Source organism: Prunus avium, chromosome 1 (genome assembly GCF_965620075.1).
Source record: "Prunus avium chromosome 1, drPruAviu1.hap1.1, whole genome shotgun sequence".
NCBI lineage: Eukaryota > Viridiplantae > Streptophyta > Magnoliopsida > Rosales > Rosaceae > Prunus > Prunus avium.
This window is the reverse complement of record NC_142284.1, coordinates 20,503,728-20,528,596: the sequence shown is the minus strand read 5'-3', so window position 1 is coordinate 20,528,596 and position 24,869 is coordinate 20,503,728. Positions and strand designations below refer to the sequence as shown.

Here is a 24,869-nt window from a genome sequence, read left to right as displayed (position 1 = left end):
TCATACCAGCAACAAGGCATGGCAGAGAAATCTTCAAGTTCTGTATGAAAAATTGCTTGCACTCATACCAAACTTTCAAATGACCCAAAATAGGACGAAGGTATATGTTGCCGATAGAATTTTAGATTGGCGACGATGTGTTCATGCGTCTCCAACCGTGTTGCCAACACTTGGTATATACAAATTCATGGTTTTGAACTCCCACTAAATGTATCCTCAATTGCACCGATAGAAACAACATGAGAAGTTGAATGGGAGGAATATTCAAAAGACCCTAATTACATGTTGGTTAATTCCATGGAAATGATTTCCTGCTTCAGACATAACATTGGAAAATGCCCCATCACAAACTTGTATAAATAAGCTGGTCCATTTTTATGGTAATATTCAAGCTTGACGGAGTTTAAATATTGAATTATAAAGAAAGAATAAAATGACCAATGAGGTGTTAGTTGAATTGTCTCAAGCTTTTGGTGTGCTCTCAGGTGGTTCTGAATTGAAGCCCCTATGGTAACCAGTGGCGGTTCTAGGATTCAAAAGTTGGTTGGGCAAAATTTATATACTAAACTCGATAGTACAAGTGAATTTCATTAATAAATATAAACAGATACACCTAGTCAGGGTGGACATAATGCGCCTTATCCTCAAATGCATCTCTATCCATAAATAAAAGTTCAACAAATACAAAAGCTAAAACTAAAACCAAAAGTAAATGCAATGCAATACAAAACAACATTATTTATGTGGAGGATGATATAATCAACAAGAAATTCATCAGTTATGGTTCTTCGAAGTCAATTCTTAATCATTCTCATGCATGAGAAAGCTCGTTCTGTTGTTATTGTAGAAAGATGTAGAGTCAGCACCAACCGAATAAACATTTAGTGAAATGCGTGTAAATGCACGCTATCTAAATGCAGAGGCTCGGAATCCAGCAAAAGAGAGAATGAGAATAATACTTGTTGACAAAAGGAGAGGAGAAAATGTTGTTGCCAGGTTGCCCACCCAAGATAATAGAAGATGTAGCCAATAGAGGGAGAATTTAACCCCCAAAAAAAAAGGGAGAAACTTGCTGCTCTAGGGTAGCAGAGAGAGAGAGAGAGAAGATATGTGACCACCTGGATGGGCAACATATGTGTAGAGTTTGCTTTTAATTTAAAAAAAAAAAAATTTGAGATGGGTTATAACACATGTAGGTATTTTTATTTTAAAAAAAAACTCGAGCTGGGCAAGCACCCAACCTGCCTTGGGCATAGCATAGCCCATGGTACCAGTGTGTTTGAGTTTTCTCAATTTCATTCCTAATTTTAGCAAAAAAACCCAAATAATAAAAATGACGAATTAACAGAAAATACACTAAGAAAATACCGAGCGAACATAAACTACGTACAAAAAAGAAAAAAAAAATTGATGTAACGCTTTGACCTTATCTAGGTCTTTCATTCCATGCAAACTTTTTGCAAGTAATCTTCATCAACCCTCAAACGTCATGAATGAACGACTAGAGCTCGAGCCTAAATCCATCTATCTGGTGATAGACGAGCAGCTCACGAGGTTTCGAGTCGAATATACCAAAAATCAGTCTTGTTTGTACGAGCCGAGTTTTATACAAACTCTAGCTACATCGAGCCAATTTACACCTACATACATACATGTTCATGCGTGCACTTTTAACTTTATTGTGACATGCGACCACCCTCCCAAGTGCTATATTCCACAGGTCAAAGCTAAATGGCAGCGGCCGCCGTCGGGGCTATAGAAAGCAATGTGGATGGAGTTATTCACGTCGCATCAGGTCTTGGTGGGGTTGGTTTGGTGGCTCGAAACTATGAAAGCTCTTTTTCTGGCCTGCAAGTTGATAGTGCCATGGTGTCTGCAATATGCACTAAGAGAAGGCTTATTCTTTGCTGCCAAGTGGTCAGATTTGGTGTGTCATATTGAAGGGGATTCTCGAGTAATGCTTCACTTAGTGCAACAAGGTCAAGCTGATATGTCCCATCTAGATTGTTTAATTGAGGATTGTAAAACGCTATTGGGTAGACTGGAGACCACCTTATTGAGGTATATGGGGAAGACTGGTAATGGGATTTATACTCTGACATATGTTGTATTCTTTTTTATTCTGGATTTTTCCCATGTGGTTTTTTATGAGAAGGTTTTAACGAGGTCACCCAAAACATGCCCAATGTTTTCACTTTCTATAGAAATGAAATCTATCTTTTTTCTATAAAAAAAAAAAGAGGACAAAATTATAGCAATGGTCCTTTGATTAAGACCAAACTTTACTTTTCGTCCTTCATATTGCTAAATTGTTACAGTGGTACTTTAATTATGCCTCCACTTTCAGAAATCGTCATTTTCGTCATCTCAATAAACTTTTCCGTTAAAAATGATGACTTGGCATGGACTAGTCCTACTTGGCATGGGCAAAAATGTCTTTTCACACAAAAAATTTAAAAAATAAATCTCCTCTCTCTCTCATTTCTTCTTCCCTCCATACCTCCCAAATTTCTTCTTGGGTAATGCTAGGCTTACCACATTTTTCATACCACATTCATACTATCTCTCTAATAGAAGTGGAGTCCACCAATACAATGGGGTCCACCTCTATTAGAGAGGTGGTATGAATATTGTATGAAAAATGTGGTAAGCCTAGCATTTTCCTTTCTTCTTTCCCCATTCTTTCCCCTCCCATTTTTTCTTCTTTCCCCATCCAGGGAAATTTCTTCCCCCTCCCCTTTCTTCTTCCCCACGATGCCCCCCTCCAACACCCCGATTTCTTCCTAGGGAAATTTCTTCCCCCTCCCATTTCTTCTTCCCACCGATTCCTCCCCCTACCCAACACACAATTCATAAGTAATCAAAGCGTCATTCCCTTTGTTTAAAATTGGTTGTCATTTTCAGACATGGAGCTGGAGGATTAATTGGACCCATTTTCCTCACAAGATTTAATTGACCAACAAAATCAATGGGACTAGGGACAATATTAGTGTTCAAATATTGATATCGGATCTCTCCTCCCCCATGCCCAGATTTGTTCTTCCCCCTCCCGCACGATAACACACATCAGACCCCACACCCAGATTTGTTTCCACTCCCCCACACACACATCAGACCCTAAATCCTCCAACAAAACCAAACAACAAAATTTTAAAATAAATATAAAAAAAAGCCTCAGAAATAAAGAAAGCAAAAAAGGAAAGAGAAAAAAAAATTGTCAGTGGTGGCATTTTGTTCAATTCAACACAAGAAAAGACAAATATATCCTCATTTTTAACGGAAAAGTTGACTGAGATTACGGAAAGAACGATTTTTAAAAGTGGAGGCATAATTAAAATACCACCATAACAATTTAGCACTATATAAGATAAAACGTAAAGTTTTGTCTTCATCCAGGACTATTGCTACAATTTAGTCAAAATAAAAAAAACAATTGACCACCCAAAAAACACAAACCTTAAAGTTTTGCCACATAGCCCATTATTTATGAAGGTAACACCGATTAGGAGTAGGCCCATAGGCCATTTATTATTTTTATATACGACAGTCCTAACCCTATCAAGGAAGGATCAACTTCCAAAGTGCATGCACATGTCACATCTTTGCTGCGTAGTGAATGAGGTAACTTGCCCGGCAACGATATGTCAACATCAATGTTCATCCATTTACCACAGTGGAAGAACATCCACAATTGTAGGCAGGCAGCTTCTTTTTCTTTATTTATTGCGTTTTCTTGACTTTCCATTTGTTATATATAAATAAAAGGAAGAAAGAACAGAGAGAGAGAGAGAGAGAGAGAGAGAGCCATCTTTTAGTTTTTCTTTTCCCTCACCTTTATCTTGTTTTTGGGTTTCCTTTTAAATGAATAAATGAAGTGGCGGTCATGAGCTTTGACCATTTTAGAACTTAGATTTGATTATGCGCACCTACTAGAAAAGAATGGAAATAGAAACAAAAGAATTTGCAAGTGACGAATATGGCCATGAGGCCCATGACCAGAAAGTCTTTCACTTGACCAGAATCACATTTGTTGTTTTTTGACTTTTTGAGAGAGAGGTTTTGGTAGGGAACTTATGTCATGTTTACCTATTAGGAATGGATATTGGAATGGTTTTAATTCATGCTTTTTTATTTTATTTTTTATATTTGTTAACACATGAGTATTGGAATGATTACAATTCCTCACTTCTCCCGTCCTTACTAACACATAAGGAATAAAAAATCATGTGAATGTCATGATAAAATTCGGAATTAAATACCCTCAAAATCAGGAATCAGATCAAATAAGGGGAGTAGCTGATTTGATTCCTATTTCTTAATTACCCTATCTAAGTTTCCTAATTCATGACTTCTTCCATTCATGATAAGTAAACATCTCATTATTTCCGAACCCCATCAAGTTCATACTTTTTTAAAGCTATATGATGAAGTAGTTGTATGTGAGAAATGGGTTTAGTTGGAAAAACCAAATCTCTCTCTCTCTCTCTCTCTACAGACAAGTATATAGAAGTGTTTGACACGGTTTCGTTCAGCTTCATATATTTCTTTTATTTATTTATTTTTAATTACCAAGTAAAGTAGGGGTAACCTTTTCTTTAATCAGTTTGAAAATCTAGAAAAGATATTTCATGTTGAGGGTACCGGTACCAAATAAGAAATTCTAGAGGTGTTTCAGTTGAGGTTCTTGACTTGGGTTTTGGCCTTTTTAGACTTGGAGGAAACCAACCAAGAAAGACAAGCATTTGAAGAGTCCCAGTTTCTAGATGTATATTTACACACCACATATAAATTGTATGATCACTCTCATGGTTTTGAGAGAGATTCTTCACTCGGCTGATCAGAGAAATATCAACGTTCTGTTAATTTGTTGAAGCTGTAATGATGAATTTGGAAAGAAGAAGCCATTGAAGAAGAAGCTTCCATATTCATTCAAAGTTTTGGGAAACCTTTACTTTTCATCTCTGAATTTCAGGTAACTTCACGGAAAAAACTCATTCATTTCCTTTAGTCCTATCCTACGTTAATGGTTTCTAACACTAGTTTACAAACCTCTTTTCCGGGAAAATTATTGGTTAACTTTTTCGTAATTTCGTATCGTTGATTGAACTTCACGATCATATTTCTTGATCTCAAAGTAAAATTGTTAATCAAGGTGTAAATTTATGCTCAAATTTCTTTCCAACATGCATGAAATATCAATGTTATATATTAAGCCCTTAATTAGAGTTACACGTAAGGTAAGCTTTTTATATCATCACGCGCATGGTGTAGTGGTTAAACAAAACCACTTCAGAATTAATGGCTTGTGATTTTGTTATTAGAAACAAAATCTGATGTAATTTAATTTGGAGGAAATATAATTACTCTATTTAATAAGAAAAAGGGGAAACCTTACCAAATATATATATAACAATCATGCAAAACTTAATTTCTTACTCTTGATTTTGATATAAACCCCAAATGCCTGCTTCTTTTGGGAATTTGGTTTCCTTTTTTGCTAGCATAAATTAACCTCAACTACCCCAAAACTATACCATGTAATATTGCTCTCTCTCTCTCTCTCTCTCTCTCTCTCTCTCTCTCTCTCTCTCTCTCTCTCTCTCTCTGTGGTTAGGTTGATTCTGAGTTTTGGTCATTCCTTAACTCTGTGTGATTGGTGCAGCTTTTTCAATTTTGTGAGTAAGACCAATATATCTTTTGCAATTGCCAATATATCTTAAGAAATATATACATATACATGTTGGTCAATTTGCTCAGCTTGCAGCAAAATTGTGATCTTATTATGGATTTATTACTTATTTGGCCAGGTCAGAGATGGGCAGCTCAATAGTTCTCAGGTACACCGTAGTTTCCATGATGGTGATTTTAGCCTTGAGGACACCAGAAATACAAGGACAATCCATTCCATCCACTAACTTAGCACCCCCACCAGTCCAAGCAGGTGAGCATGCATTGATATCATATATGTTCCTTTCTTTTCTTTTCTTTCCTTTTTTTAAAAATATATATCTTTCAAAATATCTATTTTATGTAGTTAGTTATGGTGAAAGTTTCTGGTTTAAAATAATTAATTGACATTTGGAACGAATTAAAAATAAATTGGAGTTGGGATTAGAAATTACAATAAAGCTAGCAAGATTTGAGGCTGAGAAACTAATGCATGTCTTCTTCTTTTTTTGGTTTTTTAGCTTTTAATGGCAATCCTGCCATCTATTGCAAGTCAAGCAAGACTAGCCAGCCAAAAATGAAAAACATGATGGTAGAGAAAAAGAAAATTTTGTTTTGACCACAATATTTTCGTAAAAGACTTATAACTCAAGTGATAAAGAATATTCATCCTGCATTCGAGGAGTGTTCAATATATTTGTTTTTGTCTCCTCTCTCCTCGCCTTGGCGCTTTAACCCTTTTATTATTGTTGCCCATGCCCTCTCTTCCCCCTCTAACCCTACCACTTTTGCAAGCAAAATTTATCAATTTTAAATTTCTCTGGTGGGTAGAATAGTATTTTTTTTCTTTTATTAAAAAAAGTCAATTAATGAAGGGAAGACAATAGAAGTGAGGGAAAAGTCGTCCTAATTGTCATTCAAAGTTTCAACTGAGGCTGATTTTCATAGGATTAGACCAGATTAGAGGTCACTGGAAAAATTATCAAAATTTTTGAAATTCCAAAAGACAGTTCTATTATGATTCCAAAATTTCAGAATTTCTATATGCCCTTCAAATTCGAAGTTTCAAGTTTCCAAATATGAAGAAGAATAAAAATTGAAACAGAAACTCAATGACAAAACCATGCAAGAAATTACAACTCAATGGAATCTTAATAACTTCCTTAATTTTCTTCTTTCCAGAGAGCAAATTGATTCAGGCAATCAATGCATCAGAGCCCATGAGACAGTCAGATAACACTGTGAGAGTAGATCCTTTAGATAATTTCAACAAATACAGAGGAGGATTTAACCTTACCAACAAGCACTACTGGAGTGTAAATCTCTCTCTCTCTCTCTCTCTCTCTCTCTCTCTCAATCCAGAAGTAATTAGTAAATTGACTTTGATGGTGTCGTTTTGTGCAGTCAACTGTATTTACTGGAGTTCATGGATATGCACTTGGGGTGCTGTGGCTTTTGTGTGGAATTTTATATGGATGCTTCCTTTTAGCAACCAGACTTTGTTGTAAAAATAGGAAGAGTGGAAAACTGAAGAAAAGACAACTTTGTCATAAGCAGTGTTACCTCTGGCAGTGGCACATTTTCCTTGCCATATTCTTCACACTCTTTGCAATGTAAGTCATTCAAACTCTGCACAATTTAAGACCGAAATTTAATAATCTTTTGCTTAAATTTCATATCCAAATTCTGTTTATTTGAAATGGAAATATCAAGTTTCTCAATGTTTGTAATTCTATGAGACTAACAAGCAACATCCATGCAGAGTGGCATTCGGATTAGTTTTAGGGGGCAACGCGAGATTTCATTCGCAAGCGAAATCTGTGGTGAACATTATCATAACCACTGCAGATGAAGCATCAGGCACCATATACAACACAACAGGAGCAATGAAAGAAATGAGAAACAACTTAGATTCAACTGGAAATACTGAGGTTTCAAGCTTCCTCACCTCTACATCCCAGAAACTTGATACTGGAGCTGCAGATATAGAAAGGCAGGCTAAGAAGAACAGGCGTCTGATTGACAAGGGTCTCAAGATAGTGTAAATAATCTTTTAATTCCAAAGCCTTCACAAATCCTAAGTTTCAACCCAATCTGAATCAGTGCATGTTAATAATAATAATGATATATTTGTGTCTGCAGGTATATAGTAACCACAGTGGCTATTTCCTTGAACTTGGTTGCAGTGATTGCTCTGTCAGGTGGGTCGGTGGGTGTGTGAGTTCATTTGTTTGCAAGTGTGTGTGATTCGGAAATGTTCTCTTGCCAGACTCTGAATGTGAAATTCCGAATATGATTTGTATTGTCTTGCTATAGAACATTATGGAGCTTAAGTAACGTTGAAACATTTCATCTGTAAATTGCATGAATTCATGAATATCATTTCATCCGTAAATATCACTGAAGTTGTATTCTCCCTGCTGCAGTGTCTGGATTTTTGAAGTTACGAAGGCTAGTTTACATGTAAGTTTAGAATTTAAAATTTGATTTGAACATGGAAAATACTTATATTCATTACTGGAGAACATTCAAATGCAGTTTTTCCTAATGGTATAATGCTTTTGCTTTCTTGCAGGCTCATTATACTATGCTGGTTCTTAACTGTTTTGTGCTGGATATTCTTTGGGCTGTATTTCTTCTTAGCAGAGTATGTCCATTTCTTTTCCTTTCCTGAAGCATTATATATATATATTCTCAAAGAGCATGTAGTATGGCTCCATAAATGAAGCAACAAGAAGCAGTGCAGGAAAGAGGTTGGAGAGTACTAATTGGAAAGAAACATCTCATTCTATTTCAGGTTTTCAAGTGACACATGCACAGCTCTTGAAAATTTCCAACAGAATCCCAACAACAACAGCTTGAGCTCAATCCTCCCCTGTGATGAATTGCTTTCAGCAAAATCAGTCCTAAATGATGTTGGTGCAAACATCTACAGCCTTGTTAATGAGGTAAGATTGATTCGTGTATTTTGGTATCGAAGGAACAAAGAAATAACTTTTTTCGAAGTTGTGGAGAAACATTTCATCCCTTCCAATAACCTTAAAATTTGGTACATCAGATTCATGACCTTTTTTAATGTTATTAATCATAAAATATTTTAAGACATGAAGTTTGTCAGTCATGAAATGTTGAAACCAAACATATGATTTACTCAAATATAATGGGATCAAAATTAATGAAGGAAATGAATTAAGTCATTAAAGAATGAAAAGTAACAGAGAACCAAAGGCAAACAGATAATAGGGGCCAATGCTCTGACTGATCAACTTTGCATTGAAGAAGCAATTGTTCAACTGCAAAAGGACACTTGTGACAAATTATTAGATATAGTTACATAATACAAAATACTGGTAATTCTTAAATTTTTACTGTTGGTAAATCTTCAGGTGAATGCAAACATATCATCAACACAAGGAACATCATCTCAAAGTATAGAATATGTCTGCAATCCCTTCTCAGAACCACCAGAGTACAATTACCAGCCAGAAAACTGTCCGGCTAATTCAGTACGAATCGGAGACATCCCAGAGGTATGCTAAAAAGAAGTTCAATAATTTTAATCAAGCTCATATGTTTTCCACACTTCAAACTTATTACTACTTTTGTGAATAATTCACTATTTCAGTATGCCTGTTTAATCCTTGCCTGTGGTTAATGTTGAAGGTCTTGAGGGCACTTAGGTGTTCAGATGCCAGCAATGGAACCTGCGAAAATGGAGTGTTCATATCGGACAGTGATTACAAACTGGTGGAGCTTTACACAAGTTCCATACAAAATCTACTAAATTCATACCCGGGAATGGAAAGTCTAGTAGAATGTCAGACAGTGAAGGATGCTTTCTCTGAAATCCTTGTCAAACACTGCAAACCTTTGAAGCGATACGTTAAGATGGTTTGGGCAGCAATGGTCTTTCTTGCAACACTAATGGTGCTCTTGGTTCTGTTGTGGACAACACAAGCCAATCATGAGCAGAACCATCATTTGGCAGATGGTTCTGTGAACCCCCATTCTGCAGCAGTAATTAAGCTGGAGTTAAGCATAGCTACAGGACATAAAAAGAACCCAAATCCTAGCATAGTTTAGAATATAGCAACACATACTCAAATCTAAGTATGGAACAAAAAGCGCAAGCGAGTTCCAACAAAGGTTTTAGTACAGGATAGACTATAGAGATACAAAATTGGACATACACTGGCAGAAATTAAAACACACAGAAAAAAAAAGGAAGAACAGTCTCTGGTGGAGGATTATTGGTGCCAGAAATCTGGTACACAATTCTATCTTCATTAATGTATAGTTCACCAAATATACAAATACACATTTTCAATCATGTGCATAAAACCACACAGAGCCCATAATTGGAGAGTCGAACTTGTAACCTCTGTCTATGGACTAGCCTCTAGTTGTCAACTTCAGAGCCTCAAGGGTATAGAAATTTGTAAAAACAATCTATTTCATTCTTTTCAACTTTTCTGAATACAAACAAAAAGAGAATTTATCTTTTTTTTATGATATTATTTTCTTTGTACGTTCTTTTATTTTTATTTTTTAAATGTATTGCTTGTGGGGACTTGTAGTTATAGTAGTTGAGAGGGTTTAATCCTACACTTAAGACCATCCCTCTTTTAACCACATTTGTATAAAATTAAGGGCTTTATAGATATAGGTCCATTTGCATTAAGATATAATGGATGTAGTCCACATGCTCTCCCTTTTCAATTGCAACTCTCGCCAAGTAAGCAATTAGTATGTCCATAAATTTTAAGGAATTTGCAGTATAAATGGAATTATATCAAAACCTTCCTAAAATTTAAAATTTTCTATATATATATGCGTGTGTATATGTGTTTCCATATATATATATATATCATGCGTTTGCCAATTGATTTTTTAAAATGTTTTATTTTGTTTTAGAATTAAAAAATATAACGGATAGTTGTGTACCATAAAAATAGGACCCATTATCTGATTTTGTTTTTAATTTAAATTTTTTGCACATGAAAAAGTGTGAATTTACCATATTATCTTCATGTAATTCATAATTTCAATTCTAATGTTTGCATTAACAAAGGGCATTTTTGATATTTTGAATGTTTCACCATTCATTGTCTTTTGCTTTATAGATAGGCTTAATTGTAGCAATGGTCCCTCAACTATACTAGGAGTTACATTTTGGTCACTGCAAATGACAAGACCCGCCCCGAACTCCTCGGAATCCGGGACGAATCCTATGGAGTTTCCGACATCATACCGATCCCGAGCCCACTTACTAACGAAATGAAACTTTTTGTCGAAATTTCGGCAAAGTCTCCCCTAAAAAATAGACTTTTCCCAAATTTCTTAACATGTTAAAAACACATTTAATATCACCAACCTGCAACATGCACAAGATAATTTCATGCAGTTTACATAGATGGCCTCCGACCTCACAATCATACCCTAGTACGGGCGATAACAGAGAAATTTACCAATTATTATTTAATCCTATTGTAATAGAGATTTACTTCCTATTGTAATTTAGATATATTTCCTATTTTATTTAGGGTTAACACATCTTTGTACTTGTATAAAATACCTCCATATTGGAGAAGAATAATAATATGAGCTTATCTTAGCATAACTGAATATTTGCCATACTTTGTTTGACATGGTATCAAGAGCCTAGTTCCGATCCTGTGATAACCTCTGCCAAATTGAGAGTCGTTGGCACTCCTCATTCCCAACCCATCATGGGTCTTCATCTTGTAAAGTCACCATCTTTTGTTCATCCTCTCATATGTATTTTCACTGCACCTAGCCTTCACATGCTTCTTTGCTACTGTTCCAAAATTTTTATTTTTTCATCTTTGTATGCCAGATGGTCTTTCTTGATATCTCAGCTTCTCTATCTTTGAAACTTCATAACAAGTCTCTTTACCCCGTGAGCCTCGTCACCACTCATCGAGCCGTTGCTTTCCTCCGTGAGCCTCGTCACCGCTCACCGAGCTGTTGTTTTCCTCCGCGAGCCTCGTCACCGCTCGCCGAGCCTTTCCTTTGACTGTTCTTCTGGTCTCTGTCTTCTTCGGCAACTCTCTTGAGTTGCCTTTCCGCTTCTCAGTTTTGAGCACCTTATCTTTGTTTTTGTCTCTGTTCATGATTTGCTGGGTTTCCTCCCTTACTATTCTCCTTTTCTTAAGTTTTTTCTTCATGGGACAACCGTATGCTACCACCTTCCCCTCTTGCATTTGTTTCTGCCACGAGACTGGCATGTTTGAGTCTCTTTACTATTATTTCAATTTCTCTTCTTCCAAATCTCGACCCTTTACCAGTGTCGGATTTGAGGGGGAGTGTTGCAACTTTATTTGGGTGTTACTTTCTCCAAATCTCGACTCTCATACATCGTCGGATTTGAGGGGGAGTGACACCGCTGCTCATCTATTCCGCTACAATTTAACCACCTATCTGCCATGGATGATTCTACTACATCTCAGTGTTAGTCAGTGCATGTTTCTCAAGTACCATTGATCATATGGCTCCATCGACCCCTTCTCTTCAGGGGGAGAAGGGGAGTGAAGAGAAGTTGTCTCTGCTGTTGCTGGTGCCAATGCCTTGTATCGCTATTGATGATGCATGTTATGTCTCTGCCTTGTTGCTCTTGTTTGTGCCAGTATTGTTGCTCATGCCTTTGCTGGTGTGTTTCCGCTGTGGTCATGCCCGTTGACCTTGCCTTTGCTCTTGACTTTCTTTGCCTTGCCTTACCCTATTTGTTAGGGTTTGGCTTTGCCTTGCCATGCCTTGCCTTACCCTATTTTTAGGGTAAGCTTTACCTTTGTCGTGCCTTACCTTATTTTTAGGGTTTTGTTGCCCTATATGGGCTTTCTTTGCCATGCCTTGCCTCCTTGCCTTTGCTTGGCCTTTATTTGCCTTACCTTGCCTTACCCTATTTTTAGAGTTTGGTTTCTGCCTTATCTATTGCCGTTCTCACAGGGCTTTTGTGTTCTGCCTTATCTACTGCCGTGCTCATAGGGTTTCTGTGTTCTGCTATGTGCCCTATTTTTTAGGGTTTGCTCTTGTGTTTCCGCTGCCAACTCTACTTTAGTTTGTCACTTGTTTCACTCATGGTTGACAAAAAGACCTTCTCTACAATTGGTGCTTCTCAAGTATGGTGTTCTGTGACTCGCTTGTCAAGTTGGGCGTGCGAAATATCTTTGCCCAACTTGAGGGGGAGTGTTGGCGAGTCCTTACTTATTTAGGATTTTGGTTCCTTATTTCATTAGAATTTTGGTTACTTACCAATTATTAATAAAGATTGACTTCCTATTGTAATTTAGATATATTTCCTATTTTATTTAGGGTTTACACATCTTTGTACTTGTATAAATACCTCCATATTTGAGAAGAATAATAATATGAGCTTATCTTAGCATAACTGAATATTTGCCCTACTTTGTTTGACAACACTTAGCTACTTCGTTTCACAGCTGTTTATTCTTGCAGCACAGCATAAGCAGTTTTTTTTTTTTGAAACACTGCAATACCAAACTAACCCTTAGTATGATTGCTAGAATCTTTCTAGCCATACTTCTATATATTGGTTTAATAATATATTAGTCTATGATATATTATATATACTAGCCTCTTCACACGCGCGGGAAGCACGTGCGAAGAGGCTTTTTTTAAAAGAATTTAAATTTATTTTAGAATTAAAAAAGATAATGGGTAGTTGTGTTTCAAAAAATAGGATCCATTATCTGATTTTTCTTTTAATTTTAGGTTGCCTACGTACCCTTAACCAGGGATCAAGCCACACATAGTTCTTTCACTTTTTATACTGTTCTTGTTATGCTTGTACAGAAATCAAATATGTTCATTTATATTTATATATTCCTTCATACGTTTGCATACGTCTTCACACCAGTTAAAAACATTGTAAAACAAACATTCATCTTTCACCTGGGAGTGTCTATCATTATCTGTCATTTCCTCGTGTCTTAGTTCGTGACACGTCCGTGCAGGTCTCTATAACACAAGGTCGCCCGAGCTGCAACCCTCGCAGGATTCAGGGGACGTTTAGTCAACCTGATCTGCATTCCTCGAAATAGTTCGTATTCAAATGGTACTGTATAAACTCCTCCATTTTAGTTTAAAGGCATCTCAAAACTTAAATTCTCTCCACCTAGGCGTACCCCCATTCCTGATCCGTCAATTCCAAATATTCCGTCAATTCCATCCTCGCAAACCTCGGAAACACAAAGTTAACCGAGTCGCGTTCCTTGCAGGCCTCGGAGACACCAAGTCAATTCGAGCCGCGCTCCTCGCATGTTTCGGGGGACCATAAGTCATCCTGAGCCGTGTTCCTCGCAGGTCTCAGGAGACTATTGGTCAGCCTGAGCTGCGTTCCTCGCACCACACAGTTTAGGCGTCCCCGAACTCGTGGGGCATTATTTATGAATGACAATTGTTTCAAAGCAACTAGGGGGTACTCCTGTGGTGGGTTTGAAAACAACATCATATCTGAAACTTATCTTGAAATTCCTTTTATTTCACAAACTATTTAGATATTTAGCTAATTTATTAATTATGGCAAAATCCCATTAACGAATCGTTCTGAAACTAAAATTATAATCTTTAAGAGTAATGGATAACTCAATCAGTAAATAAATAACTAAATACATAATTCACTACCCACTGCCCTTAGAGATCTCATCATTTCCTATAATGCATAGTTTTCATATCTCAGATATAATATTTAGAAGCACCGTTAAACACTATACTAAAGCCTCAAAATTGAACTAATGAAAATACATACCATTAGCGATCAAAAACACATGATTATCTAAATATCAATTATCCGAAATTATATATATTATGTATAACCCTTCCATAATCACATAAAGCCATGAAATGATCCATATAACTCAATTTTCGGTCAGGACTTGTCTGCAAGCTCATTCTAACACTTCTCAAGGGATATAACTACCTCGGAAGGTTAACTGTCAAACGAGGGGTCTAACTGCTTAAACTTGGTCAACGGGGCCCGCGGGGCCCACGACCTCCGATTTCTCATCCAGGAGTTCCTATAGGTTCCACCTATTTTAATAACTACGTCCTGAGAATTAGGTCCGAATCGAACAATCAGATTAATCACGATCGTGCGATCAGACGGACGGATAGTTTTCTATAATCCTAGCCCTAGGGTTGGCATTTTCGGAGTATCCAGGACTCCGATTCATGATCCATCAAATCCCACACGATCCTGGAATCACCTAGATCAACATATTTCAGTTTGACTACGATCCAACGGTCCAAACATATTGAACTCGAAAATCGCGCAATAAGTGAGGTCCGTTCGGGGTTCAAACATTGTCCGAATCGAAATCCGCAAATTCCTACGCGATCTTGAGGACACGAGGATCATTCTAGGACCAAGAGTGGTCCCCGAATCCTGGCCCCCGGGCCGCCCACACGCCGGCAGCGTGTGGGTGTGCAAAGTAAATTCTGGCAGCCGGAAATTCTCCAAACTGCCAACCCAAACTCCTACCCTAGGTAAAACACCTAATTTGGAACCACTTTTGTTCTTGGACTATGGCCAAAAAGTGGCCGTAAGTGGCTGATCGTGCTGCCCAAATGAAGAAATTCTGGGTTTTTAAAAAATCTAAACTTTGAAATATTTACGATTATGTCACTGGCCTATTCTTGATCGCCATTTCTTCGTTACAACTCCGATTCGAAATTTCCAAATTCCTTCTCGAACTTAAAATGACCTTTTTGCCCCTTCTTAATATTAAATAATATTTTACTTTTCAAAACCTTAATTAATTCAAATCATTTTATTGTATTATTTATTTCAATTTATTTTCTCATTTAAACTTATTTCCTCTTATTTTAATTATTTAATCATTCTTGGGGTAAAATTGTCCTTTTTCTGAATAATTTAATATTTAACTATTAATTTAGGACCGGGTTGTTACACTCTCGGTCTTACTTATATACTTTATGTATATATACCTATATATATTTGGTGGCGGTTTTATCTCCACATTTACTTTATTTACAGTATAGTATAAGTTTAATACTCATACAATGGTATTTATTTGTGGCGCGGGTTCATCGTCCACATAACTTCATTTACTTTTTATTTAAAGTTTGGAGTAGAATGTCCATACAAACACATTTATTTTACCGCACATTTACTTTATTATTTAAAGTATGGTTGGGGTTCCATACTTTATTTTATGAATTAATTGTGTGTTATGATGAGTTTTACACCATACAGAGATCAAGACCAGAAGTTCCTTGATCCCCATCATACAACTACATCATGACCTAAAGATTCTTAATGATGATAATAATATGAGAGTTGACAATCTCTCCCATACTATATTTGTAAACAAGTGATCGAACTTGAAGATCCCTGATCCTTGACATGTAAATAAGGACTTGAAGTTCCTTGATAATGTAACAGTACCGTATATGTGAGCCGTACACATGAATAGTAAATGTACTGGCAAGTGTATTATGAACAGTGACCATATATGTGAAAATTGATGAATAGTACCATATGCATGAATAGTAACCATTTTGGGCAACCCGTCATTGTATATAAAAGGGACCTACAGTTCCCTAGGATGAATTGAATAAAATCAGGATATACTTCAAAGGATGAATAAAGAAGAATATACTCACTTTATAAGACATAATGTTTCTAGTAGAAACAAGGAATGTTGAGGTTCTCCATGTTTACAGATGTAACAATGCTTTCTTATTGCACATTTACGGAGACCGGCATGTTGTCTTTAAGGGTTATTAAATGCACAAAGCATATGGCCAGAAGCGATTCCCTAAAGATGTATAAATAGCTAGGTTAAAATTATTTGATGTGTCATAAAGTGTAATCTCTTAAATAAAATAGTTGGAGGATTGAAATTGCATGAAGTTCGTGAAGGACATGTGCCTGAAGCACAAATTTTGTACTCAATACTAATATGTATAAATTACCTCAGTGAGTACATTAATTATGATATGGTTGCAACACATTACAACTCATGAAGAGTTGATAATTGATCAGAACTCCTGAAGAGTTAATACTTGGTTAAAACTCCTGAAGAGTTCAAGAAATATTTGTCTTGTCCTGAAGAACCAGCATTATGCCAACGAGATTCTTGCTTATACTAAGAAAGTATAGAAGAATTTTTATGTGGATTATCCATTGGACACTTAAATGATTTTTCGAAAGTGTACTGGACCGGACATTGTATTTTCCAGATAAAGCTTAGCTCCATCACCACCACTTTGGGATGATGTGAGCCATATTTGATGATATCTTCGCATAACACTATATATGGGCATATTCTTTTCAAATGAACTTAGAAATAGCCCAAGTTTTGTTGGATACGTGGACTTTGAAAATTTCTATGATTTACATTGAGATCGCCCACAGGAAATATATTACTCACTAAACTAAGGAACTATTTATGGCTACATCATCCACTCACTCTGAAAGATTTTCCCTCCAAAAAGTATAGTCATGAAGATATCAGGGGGAGGCAACAATATGTTACTTGTGGTCTCCAAAGGAGAGTGTTGTAAAGAATGTAGTGGACCTAAGGAAAATAATGGTGAAGCTTGTCTACCAACACCCACGTGAAGCCAAAGACTTTTGAGTGAGCAGCCACAATTAAGGTTTCCCCCTTCCTTTGCTTTACACACCAACCATTAGAAAAGAAAATGAGAACCTGTGCAGAGAGGAAGGAAGAAAGAAAGAAGAGTGAGAGGAAAGAAAAGAGAGCAGAGAGAAATTCTCCAAAAGAGAAAAATCAGTGAGCCACAAAGATTGTAAACACTAAAGTTGTAGCCCTATTATTTTACATAGTGGAAAAGTTACTGCTGCTGCTCTCTGATGACGTAGGCAGGGCTGAATCTCGTTAAATATTATGTCTCATTTACTTTACATGCAACTTGTTCACCCGTTTTGATTTGTTTCATGAGATGGTAGGGTAAAGTTCCCCATTAATTCAAAGACCATTGTCTGGTCAATAAATTAACTTTCTTTATGTGTTGAGCGTGCCACCGTTAGCAATTTTTCGATTCTAATGGACTCGAGAATAAAAATAACTTGCGCCCCAAGCTATTGACTTTGAACAAGCGATTGTGAATTTGGGTGGGGAATATCTCCCAAGTAAGTTCTTTTCTATGCCTTAGACTGGTAAGGACTTTTACAATTTTTCTCAGTACAAAAATCGGTAGTTCTGGCCAAAATAAATGGTGACAGATTGAACTAATTTCAGGCAGAACTCCCTTTTACAAGGCTCAAAAAAGGGAAAACTGACTATACGAAGACAAGAGGAGGGCTGCGCTTCCATTTCTGCCTGGATAGTTGCCTCTGTTCTGGGCTGGACTGGATGTGTCTGTGCTAGACTGGACCTTAAACAGCTTTAACTGAAGGGTTTTGGCTGCAAATCGATACCAAAGCTTGAGTTTGGCAGAGCTTTAATCTATTTCAAGCCCTGGACGGCTTTTGAATGGGCAGAACTGGGATTTCTCCAGTCTGAAAGGGGCAGAAGTGGCTGGATTTGAGCTGGAGGTGTGCTGTAATACCTGCGCTGCTTAGTCAGGGTTCTTCATAAATTTGTTGAGGTTTTCGTATTTGAGAAAACTCAAACTCTGCCTGTCTTGGCTTTTGCTGAACCAAATTTGTAACGAGAGAAATCTCGTTATTGTTGACTTATGAACTGGGATTCAAATCAGGAGCAATGATCTGGTTTGTCTTTGCTGGGAGAAAACAAGATGATTCTGCAAGCTTGTTGAAAAGCTTTTGAAGTACTTCAGACTCTGAGTCTGTTGGAACTTGTTTGGGATTTTTGTGATCAAGTGATCATTTGAGTGTTTGTCTTTTTGACTGAGTTTTTGGTTGTGTTGGTTGATTGTTTTTTTCTATTCACCCTCTCTTGTTTATATAAGGAATGTTTTTTGAGAGAGGGCGGCAAGTAATCAAAAGATCTTTCTAATTTTTAATTGAAACAAACAGGGGTTCTATCCATTTTCTGGTGTGGGGGTCTTTTTCCACCGGAAGGCTTAGCTGGGCCGGATGGTTGCTAGTCTTGAGTGAAGCCTTCAAGTCCCCATTTCTGAGTTAGCGAGAACTAGGCCCAGAGCATCCCGAAGGGAAAGCAAGCCCTAGGGGGTACTCTGTTATTCTTACTGCAGCTCCATATTTTGACTGGCTTCAGGTGCAAATGAACGGCGGTGATGATGTATGGCATTGCTGAAGGGTGTTAGGCGCTGTTGGATGGTGTATGGCACTGCTGGATGGTGCACCGTACTGCTGCATAGTCTTGTAAGGCGTCGCATTGCATATGGCATTCTTGGAAAGGATTGAGGATGATGTGTTTTGGTTGTACAGAAATAGGCTTGGCATGAGAGTTTCCTTTGACGAGTTAAGATATTGAGCTTGGCATGAGAGGCTTGTGGCGTGGGAGCTAAGAATCCATAAGTTTAGCAGGAGAGAGTGACTTGCTTGAGAAATGAATGGTTATGGCAGTGTATTGTGGAATGATTGGATGGTGTTCAAGGCTTAAGGTGATATTATGGAAGAGAATGAGAATGGAGAGGTTAAGGCCTGGGTTTTATCTAGAGCATGACAGTGCATGGTTTGCTGGGTTGTTTACTGTGGCTAGAGCATGGTAGCGAAAGAAAGGTTACGGCAGCAAAGTGAAGGTTACTGTAGCAAAAGAAAGGCCAGCGGCAAAACAAAGGCCAGTGGCAAAACAAGGGCCAGCGGCAAAACAAAGGCCAGCGGCAAAACAGGGGCCAGCGGCAAACAAAGGCCAGCGGCAAAAGCATGGTTTGCTAGAGTACGGCAGCAAAATGGTTATTGTTTCTGGGTTTGGAATGGCTAGAGCTTGGGTGTTTTTGAGTGAGGACGCAGCAAGAGTACGGCAGCAAAATGGAGGTTGTTTTTGGGTTAAAGCTTGGAGTATTTTGGAGTGAGCCCGCAGCAAGAGTATGGCAGCAAGAATGGTTGTTGTTTCTGGGTTTAGAATGGCTAGAGCTTTGGCGTTTTGAGTGTTCCCCCGGTTGTCTCCTCCGGGCCCCCCGCAATGGATGCCCCTTCCTGCTGTGTCTCCTCTCCCTCTTATAGGCCTTGGGAGTTCACTTCTCTATGCACGCATGCTACTCCGACATCGAGGTGGTCGCGCATGGTACTCCGGCTATGCACCCTTGTCTCCCAGTTGAGATGACAAGGCTTCTTTATTCTATGTAGGTGCCGGGTAGTTGGTTTTTGGGAGAAAAGATAAGGTTTTGGTGCCGTATGGTTGGTTTAGTGTCGTATGGTTGGTTTAGTGTCGTATGGGAGAGGTGCTGCACATATGGGTAGTTGTTGAGGGAAGCGACCGGTCGCAAGGGATGAGCGATCGGTCGTTTTGAAGCAGATTAGAAGAAGCTGGAAATCGATACCAGCGACCGGTTGTAAGGTGCAAGCGACCGGTCGTTGCAGCTATGTTGTTTTTGTAGGAATTTCAAAAATATTTTTCCAAAGTTCATTTGAATATTAAACATGCATTTAATCAAATTAATCGCAGCGGAAGTCTAAGGTGGTTGTTTAAATTCAAAAACAAAACTTCTTCCAAGTATCTTAAGCCATGAACATTGATATGTTTTTCATAAATGAAAATTCAAGAGAAAGGATAAGATCTAATTACCCTTGAAGCAATTATATGAACCAATTTGTGTTTGGTCTTCTCTTGATGATTTCCTCTTTGTTGATCTCCTCTTTGATCTTTGCTCCTTAATCTTTCTCCTCCATGTGAGCCACAAAAGTATATGGCCTCTAAGTCTCCACACCAATGGAACCTTGAGATGAGAAGAAGTATCTTGAGAATACTTGGATGCTAGTGCAAGATTCTCAAGATTGGTTTCAATCTAAACCACTTTGAAAAATGAAAGTATTTCACTCTTGAAAACTCTCCTTTTTCTCTCTTTGATCTCCCAAAACCTATTTGGTTGATGTTGGATTGTGTTTTTGTGTTAATGAGCTTATGGAAACAATTCCCATACACATTCACTTAACCATTTTCGGCCAAATCCCATTGGGCTTCCAAAATTGGGCCTTATGACACTTAAACCATAATATTTAGGTGTCTTAAGCCCTTGGGCTTGATACCCAACCATTTGGGCTTCCCTCTAACTATTATCGAGGCCCAAATACGTTTTTACACGTAGTAAATCATCCACATCAAATCAATCACATTGATTTCCTCATTCTCATTTGTATTACTCAAAGTTAACCATTTAAGGTGTGCGATCCATTAGGTTCTAATTAGCAAGGCAGTGGGAAAATATTAGAACTCTTTCTAACCAACTGGAATTAAAACCCCTTTTTAATTCTTCCTTTATTTGGATCGATCACAATCAATCCTAGGACTTCCACAAGCCAAGAGTGACATCTAGCAATATATCAAGGCTACCCAAGCTAACCAGAATAGATGAAGAACCTATTCAGTTGGAATTGCAATGCAATACGATCCTTCTCTTATACAATGTTTCAAATCATATTATTAGGGTACGGATTGTTTATGTCAAACCCCTAATATGATTTATAACCTCATGTGATTCAAAAGAACATGATTAAGAACAACTTTCTAAATCAAGCTCAAAATACTTTGGCCAAAGATTTACTGAATCACATCTTGAAACATTCTCCTTCTTTATCGAAAGTAGAGATTCCTTATTGTACATTCACATGCCCCTATGATGAATTAAGAGATCCCAACAACACTTAAGACAAATCTTTTACGGCTTGCCTTTAAGAGCTATCAAAGATCAATAACGCATCACAGGACAACCATGATGCCTCAGGTCTAAGGACTAATTTGCATTATTGCAACTATGAGTTCTCATTTGACATATAGATAAATACTCCATATGAGAACTACGGTTGATCGCGTTCAGTGTACTCATTCACTAATGAGCACTCACATACTTGTATTAGTGTCAACTACACAAATGGTTTGAGACTAACCATCCTCCCAATTGAGCATACATAATATGTGCTAATCTTGACGGTTTATCAATGCCCATTTGATAACCTATGATTAGGAACATTTTGGGATGCTACAGTTAGAGATTAAAGGTCTCCCGAATCTAATCTTCTTTAGATTACTTTATCTCTTATTTAGCATACCCGGGACATTTGTTTCTTTACACGATGTAAAAATAACAAATAAGTTTGCCCTTTATATATCATATACGAAATGTATTCAAAGGAGATTACATCAAATGTATTGGCTCTTAGGGCACATTTCTAACAGTTTTGGAATTTCGATTCTATGCAAAAGCGACCGGTCGCCTAGTCCTGGTGACCGGTCGCACAGAACGTGCTGGTGCTGGGCTTTTCTTTCTCTCTGCTTACCCATTTAGTGGGCTCAAGAAAATGGGCTTGGATTTTGGGGCTCCCAAGCAGCCCAAACCCTGCATTCTCTTGAACCTTTAATGGGCCTCATCGATCCTTGTAACCATCCACACCACAACCCGCTCAGCAAGCCCCAGAGCATGTATGTGGCTTTGGCCCACTTAAGCTTGTTGTGTAATTTGACACTAAACAGGGGGTTGCTTGGCATCGCGTGTTATTGCATGCTTATGCTTGGGCTATGTTGTATTGCAGTGGCTTTGGGCTTTGCTGTATTGCAGTGGCTTGGGCTTGTGAAACCTTGTAATTCTTACAAGTTTGCATGTAAAAAGTGGTAAACTCGTACCACCACCCCCACGTGTCAAATTGTAGCCTTGCTTGGCATGGCATGGCATGCTGCTTTTATAACCTGATAATGCATTGGGCTTTAAAATATGCATGGGCTTTTCTTGAGATTTTTTCAGGCCTTAACATTAGCCCCCTTGATTATTGGGGCCATGAAGTGGCAGCGAGATGGGCCGAATAATCAATTTCTAGCCCAAAATGAATGGCAGTGGCATGGCATGGTTGGTTCTTTCCAGTTAATAGTTTCTGAAATCACAGCCAGGTCTTTTCCGGGAAGGTTGGAGGGGTCACAATGGTCCCGCTTAAAACCCAATCTTCTTAGACACTGAAAGTGTCGCCTTGAAGAACTTTCCTAGGCACTGTAATTTTGGAGATCACTGACTGGAGTTACCAAGAGTTGGCCTGACATAGAGGATAGTGCTTGGTTGAATTTTCTCTGATGAGCTTAGCTTGCATGATTCATTTGCTTGAGGGACTAGGGATGCTTGATTTAGCATGGCTATGGCTTTTGTATTGCCTTGCATTCTTGACTATGACTCGTATGCTTGATATTGGCTTGCATGTTTAGAATTGAAATGTATGCTTGGCATTGGTGTGTACGCTTGGCTTTTGCTTGTATGCCTGGTATGTTGTGCTTGTGATTTTTGTGAAAATGATATAAACTTTCGCTTTGATCACTGCATGATGTGGCTTGGGCTATACCTTTGTTGCGATGGTAGCATGATTTTTCTTCACGATCATGCCACTGATTCTTTACTTCTGCATTTTGTTGATATTTTTTTTTGATTTTCTGAGTTTCACAATCTGGATTGTTTTTGGTGTTTTGCAGAAATTGCTTCGGATCGCCAAGAATTGCTTCCCCATCTTGTCTGAATTTATGATTATGCCACTGGGTTTGCTTGGAAGGTTGTGAGTTATTTCAGGGGTTAGGAATTAGTTTGGGAAAAAGGGGAACTGAATTGTAACGGCTCTAGGAGTGACTAACAGCATGTTGTTATAGCTCTAAGTGCATGGCCTCCCATCCCAAAGACATTAATGAAGATGGCTGGTGTGGCAGCATGGGATTGTTAGATGATTCACACACCAAGAGTGATTAGAATAATTGTGGTGCAATCATGTAGCAGGTTGGTGCGAATAAGTAGGAGAGTGGAGTAGAAAAGGTCTTTGAGGAAATACGGACTCAATGTCTCTGCAAGGAAATGCCCACTTAGAAATTATTCATCTCCAAAGACAACAATTCACTTAAAAGAAGGTGAGCATGTTGGTGGAGAATGAACAACTTTCTCATAAGTGGAGTGCCTTTTCATTTGTTTATTTAAAAGTTAGAACATAGCTCTGCCCTTATGCTGCTATAAAGCATGAGTATATAATAATAGAAAGGCTTAAGAAAGATGGGTCAGAGGCTTATCTCTTTCGGGAGTTTGTAAACTCTCCTTGGATTTTCCCCGGAGTAGTGCAGCAAGGTCCAAAGAATCGTCAGCAGTGCTTGCGGCGGATCCAGGTAGCATGAGACTAAGGTGTCACTCATGGCTAGCCCTCAGTGTTTATTTTCTCTTATTCTTGCTTTTTATCACAACCAAGAGAACAGAATGTGAGAGTTGGCAGGGGCCTGTTTCATCAGCAAGAGCTTTGTTTGGCATGTTGTGTAGCGCTTGCTTGGCATGTTGCTTGTTGTTGGCTTGGAAGCTTGGCAAAGAAAATAATTTCTTTTCTTGTGCACGACGTGATTTTGCTTGAGTTGATATGCAGATTGATCCACAAATGCTTGTATTGATGCATGGTGGGTTGAAGGAGAGATACGGGCTTGAGATAGCATAAGAGAGTTGCGCATCGTCTCCTTGACCGGCTTGGCCTTCAAGTGGGCAAAGTTGCGTTACCCCTTCAGCCTGAAGTTCTTTTACTATTTGCAAGTGGATGCTTTCTTTTCCTTTCATTTGGCACATGCTTTTATTTTCTGATTTTCTCTCCTTCTCCTTTTGCTTCTTTTTCTTCAAGAGCCAAACTCGTGGGTACTGTTCAGCAATCCAGAAGTCGCATTTAGGAAGCTCCGATCAGAAAACTTCCTTCATGAAAGTTGTTCATCCGCTTGGGAACTAAAGCCTGTGAAATTTTGAGAATTTTCTGAATTTTCCTGATGCCTCAAAACGGGTCTGCAGCTTCTGTGTTCATCCATGGCTGGTGAGTTTCTGCACTTGATTTTAATATCTGATGCTCGGATGATGGTGCTTGCTTCAGGAAATTTGCTCGAAATTGTGTTGTTCATAACATATCCGAAATTGAAGATCATCCAACCATTGTAGTGTCCTCTGCCTTCATTGTTTTTGAAGTATGTTCATGAATTGATGTTGCTTCCTCTGTTGCATGCTTATTTTCCATGCTTGAATGCTTGAGTTCCTTTGTATTCTCAAAACTTGTAGCTTAGGCAATTAACTCTGAGTTTGAGCTTCTGATTTAAGGTTTTAGCTTGGTG

At 38.0% G+C, this 24,869-nt stretch overlaps 1 protein-coding gene across 2 annotated transcripts; it reads left to right on the top strand.

The window, feature by feature from the left end:
* The first annotated feature begins 4,467 nt into the window (after positions 1-4,467).
* On the top strand, positions 4,468-10,319 carry LOC110756203 (uncharacterized). 2 transcript variants are annotated; one of them, XM_021957608.2, is made up of 11 exons: positions 4,468-4,972; positions 5,808-5,941; positions 6,850-6,983; positions 7,072-7,280; positions 7,430-7,708; positions 7,810-7,868; positions 8,094-8,130; positions 8,243-8,314; positions 8,465-8,615; positions 9,054-9,197; positions 9,331-10,318. In XM_021957608.2, the coding sequence occupies exons 2-11, from the start codon at positions 5,815-5,817 to the stop codon at positions 9,748-9,750; spliced, it is 1,632 nt and encodes a 543-aa protein (XP_021813300.2). In that variant the 5' UTR covers positions 4,468-4,972; positions 5,808-5,814; the 3' UTR covers positions 9,751-10,318. The 2 variants fall into 2 exon arrangements, with proteins under 2 accessions (XP_021813300.2, XP_021813301.2); XM_021957609.2 differs by lacking the exon at positions 4,468-4,972 and adding an exon at positions 5,590-5,675 and having other exon boundaries at positions 9,331-10,319.
* The last annotated feature ends 14,550 nt before the right edge of the window (positions 10,320-24,869 follow it).